This window comes from Clarias gariepinus, chromosome 9, assembly GCF_024256425.1.
Source record: "Clarias gariepinus isolate MV-2021 ecotype Netherlands chromosome 9, CGAR_prim_01v2, whole genome shotgun sequence".
Taxonomy (NCBI): Eukaryota; Metazoa; Chordata; class Actinopteri; order Siluriformes; family Clariidae; genus Clarias; species Clarias gariepinus.
Genome location: NC_071108.1, coordinates 14,117,872 through 14,131,370, shown reverse-complemented (window position 1 = coordinate 14,131,370; position 13,499 = coordinate 14,117,872). Strand labels below are relative to the sequence as shown.

The window sequence follows — 13,499 nt, the reverse complement described above, 5'->3', positions numbered from 1 at the left end:
TGACTGAGGGCGTGCCAGGCCGTATATGATACTAAATCATGACCAACTTCAAAATGGAAATTTATTATACTGATATAAATAAATCACACAACACACATTTAGAAGGACCGTTTTATTCTTCACATAATTAAACGATACAACCATTAGTAACGTTCAAGTAAGCGCAATCCAATTTAATATATGGCAAATTGACTTAGTACGCTGCTTTGTTGGAAATTAGATCCGTTAAATAAAATACTCTATGCTAAACACAAGCTAAGTCAGGGATGCTTTTTGGAAATCGTGTATTGACTTTGTCTTTGGTTCCTTTTGAGAAAACACAATGTTTTGTTGGTAACAAAACACATTCTTTCACAGTTACAGTTTTACAAGTATCAAAAAATGCATGATTTATCTAAAAGAAAAAAGTGCAATTTATTTAATAAACGGAAGCAAATAAAAAAGAAACGAGGCATCATAGCGTCGGCAAATAGACATGCTTCTGGCCTTCAGAAACATATAGTGCAATTATTTCAGTATAACAGAGGAGAGTAATATTACCAAGCAGAATTGAGCTCTGATTCGTGATGTTTTAGGTCATCAATAATGAAAATCCATTTTCTTGTTGGAAACAATTTCACAGCGGACTTGAAAATAAACAAAACTGGCAAGTTGTTTGACGGGAATTGGCAAGTGGCTATTCAGTAAAAAATATACAGCACACTCCATACAAAGCCATTATTATCCTGGTGTTTCACACTCTGTACACACTCAGAAATAACGCTACCAAACTGTACTTTCTCTGTGTTGGTGTAGTAGTACAATAAATATGAAGTGTTTTGTAACTTTAGCAATCTTTAAAAATTATTAAAGTTTTTATTTTATAACTGGGCCGAAAGGCCTCGTTACTGCTCCTAGAAAAGAGTACTAAACGTAACATTTGTAATCTCAATTGTACATGTTTTATAAAGTATGTATCTTTTGGCGGGAAACATGCATATAATTTAAACTTCACTCTAAAACTAATTAGTTTGCAGATCAAACGTAACATATTAATTGCAACATTAATGTTCCACCTTAGCGAAAACTAAAAAGTTTATTTAGTACAATGTTACTGTAAACGCTAATAAAATTTACACTACCTCAACGTTCTGGCGTTAAAAAAATAGGCTACATTGGATCCCTAAGGTAGAATACATGTAACTTTGAAAGTACCACTCACCTACAAGTACAAATACAGTTTAGCACATTTTTTTCCGAGAAAGTGGCGCACATATGAGACATATGAAACATCTTTACATTAAAATTTAATAGCCATAAAAATCAAACCTATTTAAAGACACGATGGTGAATAATTATTATATGTAACACGACACCAAAGGGAAAGCAGCCTAGGCCTGTAAAAAAACATTTGGCCTTGTGTGTGCTTAAAAATGGCCTTCGTTTGAGCTCATTCCTCGCAACTTCATTGTCCAGATTTCACAATTTTAAAAAAGAGGTAGTTAGCTGAATAATTCTCGGATAAGACCGAAACGCTCATTCAGCATTAATTTCTAAACTACCTCTGTCATAGGACAAAGCGGGCGGCCTTCTGCCTACTGTGATTGCTAAGGCACATAGTTCTCTAGCCAGCGTGCCGTATCGTCTCTGTGATGCTGTGATGCCAGCTGCTGGGGCGTGAGACCTGCATGGTTGGGTAGAAATGGATGTGCGGTGAGTGGCGCCAGGAGCTCCACTGCGGCCTGATGTCCCTCGCGCGCCGCCAGATGCAGCGGGAGATTGCCGGCGTCGTCTTGGAGACTGACGTCTGCTCCGTAATTCAGCAGCACCTGAAGCGTGTCCGCGTGGCCGTCGCGCGCCGCGTCGTGCGTCACTGTCAGTCCACCGCTGGGGTCGCGAATGTTGGGATTAGCGCCCGCGCACAGCAGCGCTTCCGCAACAGACGGACAGCCGAGTTTCACCACCTTCAATAAAAACAGATATTACAGCATCAGAAATAAAACAAAATTATACACAATCTGAGGACGAAAACAACATATTAAACTTGATTAAAAAAAAAAAAAACTTTTCTTGTCAGTGCACCTCAAGTGTGTATCTTTTGTATCTGTAGAAGCCTGGGCAGGTTTTACCTGATGACCGTAGATGAAAGTAGTTTTCCTTTATAAAATATTTAAAGCAGACTACATAATTGTAGACACCTTAAAAACAGATGTTGTACTCTTAGTTACATTTTAGAGTAATAATTCAAATGTACACTTCATGCACATTTACACACAATTGGTACAAAAGTAAGGGTACGACTATGACAAGAAAAGATACAGTTTAGTTCCTTTTTTTCCGAGAATACACAAACAAAACATTTCTGTGTTAAAAATGTTGACCTTTTTGTTTTGTTTTTTCACTTTCAAAATATGTATTTATACATTTATTTTATAGAAGTAAATATTGTACTAATATTATACTATATTTGTACTTTTCATATAGGCTATTCTTTGTAAATATGACATAACGGCCTTTATGTGACCACAACATGTAAATTGCAACCGACTTCATCAGGAAATAAAAGTTTATTCTTAAAATCTCATGATCTGGACCTAAAAAAAAAATAGTTCACGTCTTATCAATGCAATAAGGCATTGGAACACTGGTAGGCCTATAAAAATGTATCTTCACCTCATTAAATTAGCTTTGAACATTTTTTTTGGTAAAAATAAAATTTTAATCAAAGCCTTTTTATATATTTAAAAAAACACATACATTTTAAGCATGTTTTATTGGGCTATTTTAAAGGTTATACAAAAAATATAATTTGTGCTGAAAAAGCTGATCTTTTCTGTCTTTAACTTTAAGTGCTTATAAACGTCCTCAATAAAGAAAAAACGTCCTCAATAAAGAAAAAAAAAACTATAATTTGCAAAAACAAACTATATAACCTGTACAATAAATAATCATCTTATATTCTAAAGTAAGCTATTTGTCTCCATCCCATATCCTACTAGCTGTTAGCAATGTTAGCTTAGACTACACATGCAGCATATTCGTTGATTTGACATGCGGGATTCCCCTAAATATATGTGCCTACACATATCTAGTAATTTTGAAGCTGAAACAATATGTTTGTGTAAATACAGTATATAGCTATGAGTAAGCAGCAACTCTATTTGATATTGACCAGTGCTTAGGGAGAATACTGTGTCGAGCACGTGCGAACTTTTATTTATCTGATAGTAATAATACAATACAAACCAATATCCTATATTATCTTAAACAAAAATGTAATTAAACATTTTTTGCGCAAGCAATCCTAATATTAATAACTGTGGTGTTAGGAGACATTATTGGGATGTTCATGTACATAATTTTAATGTAGGCCAGAAGCAAACTAAGCAAAAAGTATAAAAAAATATGCTAAAATAACTGTCATAATATTATTTTATATTAATAGTTTATATTATTTACAGTTGGAAGACACTATTTTTTATGTTTAAGGATATTTTTAAACCATACGGCCTTGAACTAATAATTCTGCAGTTTGCCAGTAGTCTTAAAAGAAGAGAAATAAAATGTAGATTAGTTTAACTAAACAATGTACATTATTTTAGACTGTATTTTAATATTTGGTAATGTTTTGCAGCTTTTAGAACTAAAATAAAACATGATAAGGAAATATCTGGTCAGAACCAGGGCAATAGGCAAAACAATTGAGCAAACCGAGTGCTGGCCGTGAAATGTGATGAATGTTCAGCTTTAAAAGACAGACTGTTTATTTAGTTAAAGTAGTAGAGCTTCGAGTGAATTCTGACTGGTAGTTAAATACAAGTTAACATGATACTAACCCGTCTGACAGCCTAGAGCAAAGAAAAAAAGCAAAGAAGTAAGGTAAGATGAAAGCACTGGAGTATAAAACTAAGTGTAAATAGTTTGTGATGGTCTCCAACCTGCAGTGGTGTCCTGCCGAATTTGTTGTTCGCATTCACGTTAATGGTGCTGCTCTCTAGTATCTGCTCGGTTTCTTTCAAGTCTCCTCTCGCAGCAGCAGTGGACAACCTGTTTACATCTGGAGCTTCGGCCATGATCTTCACAAGATGTTGGTGGAGTTAAGGAGAAACAAAAATACATACAACATAACAAATTCAATTAAAACCCCGTGATGTTGCTTTTTGAAGACCAATCCTGGTTGCAACGCGAATCAGCACGGATCTGTAGTAAATAGTCTCTTCCAGCCCCCCACAAAAAAAATGGTGTTATGCCAAGGTCCGCCCTCCTCAGCATTAATATCGTCCCACTGTAGCGATCGCTCTCAGCGCGGAAAAAACAGGGATATCACGCCATCTCTATCCGAGGAGGAGGCTTTTAGTCACCACCGGCCGAAAACGTGCTGTACAATCACATACGAGCCAACTTCAGCATGACGAGGATTTCTCCTGCCTCCTTGTCTCTGCTTCACGCGGTGTGTACACACACACACACACAGGCTGCAGCCTGACTGGCTCGTGTTACTACACCGCGTCGGTCTTGCATCCACTTGATGATGATCTCGGGGAAAAAAACCCTAGAAAACAAATCGCTTTAGATGAAACCCAAATGACATGACGCAACATCAGATCACGTATTGGCGCCCCTCAGGCAGCAGCGCTGGGAGACCTAAAGCTCACAAAGACACTTCGTATGGCTAGTCCTCATATGCAGGTGCACGCTGTTTAAAACAAAACAAAACAAAAAAAAGACAAAAACAAAACCTGCCATCAAGTTGCTGTCATCTAGAGTTCACAGGAGCCTGTCGATGCCTCCAAAACGGATGAAAGAGCAAATGAGGTTACGAGCGCCGCCGAGCTGCAGCCGTCCAATGACTTGTAGAAGGGACGAGCTCTGAGAGCCTGGTGCAGCTTCCCGCCCATTTCAAACTGAGCCGCAGTTGTTTGTGTCGTTACGCAGCGGTGCAACACACTTACGTTTACACTTGCGTTACTGTGAGTATTTTTTTTTTTTTTTTTTTTTTTTACCGAGCAGGTAAGCTACCTCGAGACAATAATATACCCAGATAACGAGCTGGCTGTGAGTGAAAGCGGTCCTATGTCACTGCTGTAAGGCAAAGTGAGGACGCAGTGCTCGCCGGCTGTTCGCGCTACGTTACGCAGCCTGGAGAGTAGAGCAATAATACTGTCCCGTGCCGAGGCATCTGAAATATCACATTGTCTTGACCACCTGAATGATCAGAGGAAGCATCATGCAACCTACATCGGCATGCAGTCGGAACATTTTCTTTATGTGGCTAATTCGACAATGTACGCAGTTGACGTTGAGAGAGAGAGAGAGACAGACAGACAGAGACGGAGAGAGAGAGTCCGCTCCTGTTGTTTGACATCACTCAATTTTTGAAATAAAGGACTGAACCCATACTTCCGCCCACTTTGACTAACAGACGCAGAGATGTGGGCGGGACTCCGCGCTGTGCTAACGTCAAGGAGACGTTGAGATGCACTTCGTTGTTGCCTTTCAAAGTCTCAGGAAGATAAAGCGTCAAACACGAACTCACATGAAGCTCATTTACAGTATCATATCTAAGTAAATATCATAATTAACGTACAAATGTAGTCACTGTAATGTGCAGTAGTAAAATCATGGTAGTCTTCTGTTTTAAAACATACTAATGATCATTAGAAGTTCCCTCCTAGTTTTTAGCACTGTTAAACACTTATTATAACTTACAATAAAACTATATTAGCTCCTATCCAGTTAAAATGTAAAAATCTTTTGTAAAAAAAGAAAAAGACAAGATAAGATAATGATTACCATCATGATTTACCATGATGTTAAATAATGATGTTAATCTTTATTTTATTATACCACTGTGATTTTTATTTTTCGTGTGTAAGGGTAGAAAGCATGATAATTCTAGCTATACAGTAATACAGCATAATAGTTCATGACCACTTGGATTTTCATACATCTCAGATAAGTGTAAAGTTTGACAAAATGTCATGGACTTTAGGAATATTTGATCACTAACTTACAGTGGAGTGTATATACATTTAATTTAATTTGCAGGCTATGTTTAGGAACAGAAAATTCCTGAACATAAGATTATTTAACAAACCCCCTTAAAAACATAATGTTAGAGTAATAATTAATTCCATATTATAGGAGTCAGTGTCTTGCTAACATACAGGTTAAGGCCCACCCTAATAACAGTAATTTACCTGCTTTAAAACATGCGATGACTGCAACCAATTATGCAATGTATATGTTATACGTAGATATATTACGACGTATGGGAGGCTTGAAACAGGAGTGAATATTTTAAGAAGCGAGGAGTGTATATATGATCTCTGGGCAAATCGAACATCTCCGGCCCTTGGTTCATTTTACGACAGATTTATTTTTGCGACTGCCGTAAAACTTTCCGGCGTTCGGATAAAAAAGTGACTGTAACAGATAATCAGTTGCCAAAAAAAATCCCACATATAGATTAAGGAGTGGGAGCTCAAGTGCGGATTCTGCTCCCGAGTTCGGTGTTGTACTAGACCCGGGGTCATATATGGTTGGGAATTTAAAGCCGATTTAAAGATATTGTATTGTTTGCAGTCCCTGTTCCCCCTGACGTCTCAGACCTTGTGTGTGTGCTAAAGGGACCAAAGAAGTGAGCGAGCACAGCTGTAGCGGAGATATAGAACAGCTAGCTAGCGTTAGCCAGTCACTGCGATGGCCTCCGACAGCGGTAGCAACATGGACAGAGAGATGATTCTGGCCGATTTTCAGGTAGGTTCTCTCTTAACGCTCGTTAATCTTGATTGCAGACTTTGAGCAGAGAGCGGATCAGACATTCTAGTCAGCACTGTAGACTAACACTGGCAGGAGAGCAGATAGACAGCTAACTAGGTGCTATGTCACTGACAGTTCATTTGTTAGCAGCTATCAGGCTAACCCGTCTTGACATACCGTCTATATGCTTCCTTTTATCCTTCAGAGCGCTGTCACTCATAAAACCATGATATATCTTCATCATATTACATGACAGGCCAAGGACACTCGGACAGTATTGACTTGTAAAAGCTTGTACCTAGCATTGGTGGCTAACTGCTCCATTGTTGGTCTTGACAGCAACCGGCAAACCTGCTAACGCTATTCCGCTAGTTTATTCTGCAGTTAGGATTTTATACAGCTTTCATGGAGAATAAAAAAATTATTAATATTCCATGGTGTTCTGTCAGCCAGTCTCTGGAGAAGATCTAGTAAATTCTACAAGAGAGCGTGACGCCTGCTAGCTCAGTAGCTATGACTGGACATTTTAGCTAGCCTAGCTCTAACACTACTTCTAGGTAAGACAGCTACGTTCGCTCGTTTAAAACAGACAACCTTAAACACTTGGATGTAACGACAGATCTTTAATAACCTCCCTGACAAGAAAAGTGTGCGTCGGAGGCTGAAATCAGTGGCCCTATTGTTATATTTGGACAAGGTTTGAGTACATTGAAAAACATAACACCGGGTCACGTGACCGCTTAAAAACAACTTGTGTAGTGAAAGGCTGAAAAAAGGCAAGATGCAGGATTTTATCCCTTAACTAACATTAATTCTAACGGCACATCGTACATTTACATTACTTCAATTAAATGTTTTATTTTATGAGCGGTGAAGTATTTATATTGCAGTTCTTATATATAAAGTAAATATAAGTATAACTGTGAAAAGGATGATTTGACCTCTGCTGTACTTTAGGAAGTCGCATCTGTTTGTTGTTTCAGGCATGCACCGGTATCGACAATATCGCAGAGGCAATCACTCTCTTAGAGCTGAACAATTGGGATTTGGTGGTAAGTTCCATTCACACTAAATGCAGTCCTTTAGGAGTTAAAGCTGGGAGCACAGCCTGTTCAACATACAGTGAAAGAAATGTTTCCTGGTGAGAGAAGATGGTGAACCATCCATCTTGAGTGATTGGATCACAAGTGGTCAGCGCTAAGTACAGTCATGAACAGGCTTAAATGCTTCTTGTGAGCTGATTACTTCCACCACTTGTAGTGGGAAGCATGTGGCCACATTACATCGGCAGAGAGAGCATCAAGAGATTTATGGCTTTTATGCAGAATTTAATTTTCCTTTGATACACGTAGGAGATGTTGCATCCATTCTGTTAATGAAATGCGTATACAGTACCACCAACACAATGTCTCCCCTCATATGCCTGCTTCTTCATACTAAACATACTCTATGCTTGTTACTACACATGTAGGCAGTTTCTGAGATTTGATGTCTATTTGTATTAACTATTCTTTATTTTATAGTAGTATTTATTAGAATGGTAAAATAACTAGCCTTTTTAACAAAGCAGTAGAGTTATTAATACTTTTTCATAAAAAAAAGATGTCACACCCCATATAATTTTGCTGTAATTCTTTTAATAGAAAGAAATTATGAGATAAAGATTTTTGAGTTTGTTGACATATGTTTTTTGCCAATTTACAGCTCTTTTACAGAACACATTGTACAGTTAGACACTCTATATCCAAAAGTATTTGGACACTTCACTCTTACCTGCATATGTGGTCATTCTTTAAATTGATTCCAAGAGATTTGAAGAACAGTACACAATTATATTAAATGTCTGTGTGGACAATGAAGAAACATCATTGTTTTAGCATAATGGCACTGCTGTGCGCAATGCAAGCTCCGTGAAGACATGGTTTGGCCTCTTTGGTACAAATGTTCGATGGCTTTTTCAAATCCCTCACCCCTTTTTCAATTCATCCCCCACTGAACCTTTTTTTGATTAATTGCAATGCCCACCCTGCCCTAATCTTCCGCGAGAATAAATCCCTACTTAATGAGCATAATTCCCTATAGCCATGTTTTAAACCCTAGTGTAAAGCCTTCCCAGAAGAATGGAGGTGGTTATAGTGGCTAAGGGGGACTAAATTAGGAATGGGATACTCGGTAACAGATATGGTGAGGGATGGTCAGATGTCCACAAACTTTGGGCTATAAAGTGAGATATTCATATATTTAGTATGCCAATGCCATCAAGGGCTTAAATGATTAAAACATTTGTAAATTAATTTCCATATAAGCTTAAATATATTAGGTTATAATAAACCCAAAACTCTAATCCTGAAACTTTAAATTATTTTTCGAATATTTTATTACCAAAGCTCATTTAAGTTTTGTTTGGTTTTGGATGAATTTTTTTTTTGTATGCACATTTTTATGCATGTCGTGGCAGCCTAGTCAAAAAGCAATTACAATAGGTTTGTTGAATCCAAACACATAATAATACCAGGTGTGAATGTTTGTTCTTCTTGGCTGTCCACTTGTGCCTGGAACACTCGAGAACAATGTTAATACCACATCTGAACAGGACCACGGTACGACAAAGCCTCAGTGTTCACTGTGTTCAGATGACTATCTCATGCTCCTATTGTGTTAGAGAAGCAAAAGCTCTAGCACAGTTTTTCACTGTTTTTCATGAGTGATGTGTTGAAGTATGCAAAAGCTCAACGATTTACTGCATATGTAGCAGTTCAGTTATATTACGTCCTCATGAAATATTTTTATTTGTATGGCCTTTTTTCAAATTGGATCCACACTGCAGTTTGATGCTATGCACAATTTGTCTCATCCATCAAAAAGTGCTCAAGGGACCAGCACACAACCATCCATGAGCCTGAAGATAATTGGGTCATGGGCCACTCCTAGCACAGCAGAGATAGTGACAGGGCATGGTAATGTGTGTGCCGCCTGAGTGAGTCACTGCAGTAATGTTTTTTAAAAAACATTAGTCACTGCTTTTTTTCATTACAAAATCAGTCCATCAACCACAAATATCAAACCAGCAGTATTGTGTGATTATACTATTGCTGTTAGAAGGCTAGCGGACAGTTAACATGCATTTGACGTGGCATAAAGATACTGTTCCCTCCAGGTGTGCAGCTACAAAGTAGATCTAATAAAGATATCACTAAGTAAGACAGTGTTTTTATGACTGCAGTAATGCTGCTGTGTTTGATACGCTCATTTCACAGCAGCAGCCACACTAACATGTCATTGCATTTGCTGTCAAATAATGCTTTATCATATTTATCTTGCAGTAAATATACCTTTCATATTAGACCTGTTCTTAAGTGTCTTATTTCAAGTGATGCTGGGGTAGTGCATAGCCCAACATGTTAGCCACTAGATTCTGGTTCCTTTCCGATGATGCAGTGCGTCCGGAAAGTATTCACAGTGCTTGACTTTTTCCGCATTTTATGTTATGTTACAGCCTTATTCAAAAATGGATCAGATTCATTATTTTTCTCAAAAATTTTCTAACAATACACCATAATGACAAAGTGAAAGAATTTTGTTTGAAATCTGTGATATCTATATATATATTTTTATTTTTATTTTTTTTATTTTATATATATATATATATATATATATATATATATATATATATAATTACATGTACATAAGTCTTCATTACCTTAGCCATGACACTCAAAATTGAGCTCGGGTGCATCCTGTTTTCACTGATCAGCCTTGAGATGTTTCTACAACTTGATTGTAATGCACCTGTTGTAAATTCAGTTGATTGGACATGATTTGGAAAGCTACATCTGTATATATAAGTCCCACAGTTAACAGTGTATGTCAAAGCCCAAACCAAGCCATAAAGTCAAAGGAATTGTCTGTAGACCTCCAAGACAAGCATTGTATCGAGACACAGGTCTGGGAAAGGGTAGAGAAAAATTTCTGCAGCATTGGAGGTCCCAATGAGTGGCCACACAGTGGCCTCCATCATCCGTAAATGAAAGAAGTTTGCAACCACCAGGACCTAGAGCGGTAAACGAATAGGGAGAAAGGGGTGTAGTCAGTAAGGTGACCAAGAACCCATCGTCAGTCTGAAAGAGCTCCAGCGTTTCTCTTTGGAGAGGGGAACTTTACAGAAGAACATATATACATGTGTATATATGGCACTGAAATTTCCAGGTACAAACCGTTACCTAAAATTGCCAACATGTTCCTTTTCTCTATGATTTGTTTGGTTGTCTGATTAGCGGTCTACAATATATTAATGCATGAATGCACAAACATAACATAAGACTAGTGCTGTATCAGTTGTCCCCTGTAAAGGATTCTAGTGTTATTTATTATTTTTTAAATTAATGGCCAGTAAATAGCATCAAACATCTAGAAACTGTGACTAGTTTGGCTTTCTACTAGCTTGATCTGGTCATTGTGGTTGGTTTAAGCCAGGGGTATTCTGAACTGGTTAGTTTGTGGAAATATTTAACCACTTATGACCAACATCTTGGACTCAGATACTGGATAATAGATATTATCTGTTCAAATAGCATCTATTTTGATTGTATTACGTTGAGAATAATGCAGAAATCATCTTTTTAAATTGTTTTTAAACAAGACATGTTACTAATTCTGTATTCAGGAACAATGACAAGTCTATGAGTACTGTCTGTAAAAACTCTATCTTACTGAGCTTTAGGAATATAGCTAGTCTCCGAATTTACATAATTGTGTGTTATTTAACAAGCAGCAAAAAAAAAAAGGATTTGTTACAGAACGGACTGGTTCACGTCTTTTAAAACGTGTTTCACTGCTTTTTCAGCTGGCTGTAACGATTTGCTAAGCCTGCAGCTTTACATAGCAGTAGATGATGTGTATATTCTATAGTGAGAATTTTTTTTTTTGTGCGTATAATTTGCCTTTAAGTTTATCTTTTTGCTTATCTCAATATTGTTATATGATAAGCAATTTTTTATGTTATCTACACAATGCTTTTTTTATTGTAGATCTGCCATTAATCAAATTAGTCACTGATAGCAGATGCACTGTGTTGTTATTGCAACTGAAGTTGAATGACGTGAAGTGCTACAGTGATGAATACCTACTCTGGTACCAAGTGACTCAGCATCCTGCTCTCAACCTGCATCATTACTTTTACCGCTTATTTCACCTAACCTATAATTACATGTGGTCTTTTACAGGAGATCTAAAGAGTCAGCTTTTTGAATAGACAAAAAATAAAAAATTCGACTCCCCCCAACAAAATAGCTGTTGTAATCTGGGGTGGCGTTTCACTATATTTAGCATCTAGCCGGCACTATTCTTGGCAGCTGTTCAAACAGCCATGGCTGTGCCCTCGCCGTGGTTAGTTGCACCTGTAAATGTAATGACTTCCTGTGTGTGGAGCTGGAAGCTTGATGGAACATACAAAAGAGCTTCTGTATACAGGAATACGACAAGTAGTGTGACTTTCAGCCACGAAAAACACACACATGCACACAGGACCTGAGCAAATATTTTGCAATGCAAAGAAATGACATCTTAGCAAGTGAAATGTTTTCAAATCTAACCCAACTTGTGTACAATTTCTTAAATAGGATTGCAGCAAATTAAATATAAGATTATTAAGGTTATGTCTAGTTGAATGTTATTAAAAATGTAAGCAAAAAATCCTTCAGCCGAGAGTTTTGCTTTTTTTAAGAAATAAATAGCAAAATTATCTGCCAATAGAACAATATTTTTTGCTTAAACTTTTAGTAAAATTTGATAAGTAAGCTGAATAATAATAATAATAATAATAAGCAGCTTAGAGATATTCATATTTGGTTTGCTGTAATCTTATTTTAAGAATATTTTGATAAAATGAACTGTATTTAAGATATTTTCACTTGCTGAGATATTTTTTTTTGCAGTGTGTAAATTTTTTTTTTTACACTCCTTAAGTGCAATAATGTGTTCAAAGATGGGCGAATGTCAGTGTAGATACCCATCTGCAGCTAATTAACCTTTGCTCCCTTTATTATTTATAAACAATAAGGTAATCTTAGCTACTGAGCAATTATTTCTTGCTGTATCTGACAGTTTTAGTAAGCCAAATACTTTAATAAGCTTACTATCTAGCTGGTGTACCTACAAATTTATTTAGCATCTGATGTTTCTTCAGATTTATTGCTAGTAGCTTAAGAACTGTTGACAGTGTGCTATTGAGAAAACACTGTTGTAACCGACTAAAGTAGTATGAAGACAGTAAGTTTTATTGGCACATGTTTGTTAAGTAATGTTGCTAGTGCCATCTGTAGAAATTATGATAAGTAATCTCTGTACAAATGAAACTTTAGGGAGTGTCTTCACAGTGAACATGTACACATTTTAACTCAAGCTTCTTCTCTTAAGTATTATTATACTCAATTGACATTGAAGTATTTGTGGCCAGGCAAGTTGTTATTGGTCATTAGTAAGTAATATGACCTCAGGGCTGAAAAAAAAAGTATTGCTTATATTAAACTATATTAAAAAAATATATATTACAAACTGACTTAAAGTAGAAAGTATAACATTTTGTACTTAACATTTAAAGTGTATTTATTTCTTTTTAGTGTTGGATATCTATCTTTAAAACCATTCATTTGAATCTTGTCTCCGGGCCTGTGTGCGTAGAGTTTGCATATTCTCCCTGTGAATTACAGGTTTTTTAGGGTTCTCTAGTTTCCACAGCCCAAAAACAATGGAGTATATTA

The 13,499-nt window shown here is 36.8% G+C and overlaps 2 protein-coding genes across 3 annotated transcripts in view; one reads left to right on the top strand and one right to left on the bottom strand.

Annotated features, from left to right (window-relative positions):
• Positions 1-113: 113 nt before the first annotated feature.
• cdkn2c (cyclin-dependent kinase inhibitor 2C (p18, inhibits CDK4)) lies at positions 114-4,949 on the bottom strand. Its single transcript, XM_053503618.1, has 3 exons — positions 4,304-4,949; positions 3,918-4,066; positions 114-1,943 (listed from the first exon to the last, which is right to left on the bottom strand). Exons 2-3 carry the CDS (start codon positions 4,050-4,052, stop codon positions 1,587-1,589), a joined length of 492 nt encoding a protein of 163 aa, XP_053359593.1. The 5' UTR covers positions 4,053-4,066; positions 4,304-4,949; the 3' UTR covers positions 114-1,586.
• Positions 4,950-6,377: 1,428 nt separating this feature from the next.
• The window catches only part of faf1 (Fas (TNFRSF6) associated factor 1), a 76,000-nt gene continuing 68,878 nt past the window's right edge, over positions 6,378-13,499 (top strand). Inside the window, exons 1-3 of one of the 2 annotated variants that reach the window (XM_053503617.1) lie at positions 6,382-6,520; positions 6,609-6,738; positions 7,725-7,793. In XM_053503617.1, coding sequence (XP_053359592.1) covers positions 6,682-6,738; positions 7,725-7,793 — 126 coding nt within the window. In that variant the 5' untranslated portion in view covers positions 6,382-6,520; positions 6,609-6,681. Of the gene's footprint in view, positions 6,739-7,724; positions 7,794-13,499 lie in introns of both variants that reach the window. The other variant, XM_053503615.1, reaches the window with a different exon arrangement.

Coding starts and splice junctions, on each gene's coding strand:
- cdkn2c (XM_053503618.1), bottom strand. CDS start 4,052: ATGGCCGAAGCTCCAGATGTAAACAGGTTGTCCACTGCTGCTGCGAGA. Junction 1,944..3,917: donor TCGGCAGGACACCACTGCAG/GTTGGAGACCAT, acceptor TTTTTATTGAAG/GTGGTGAAACTCGGCTGTCC.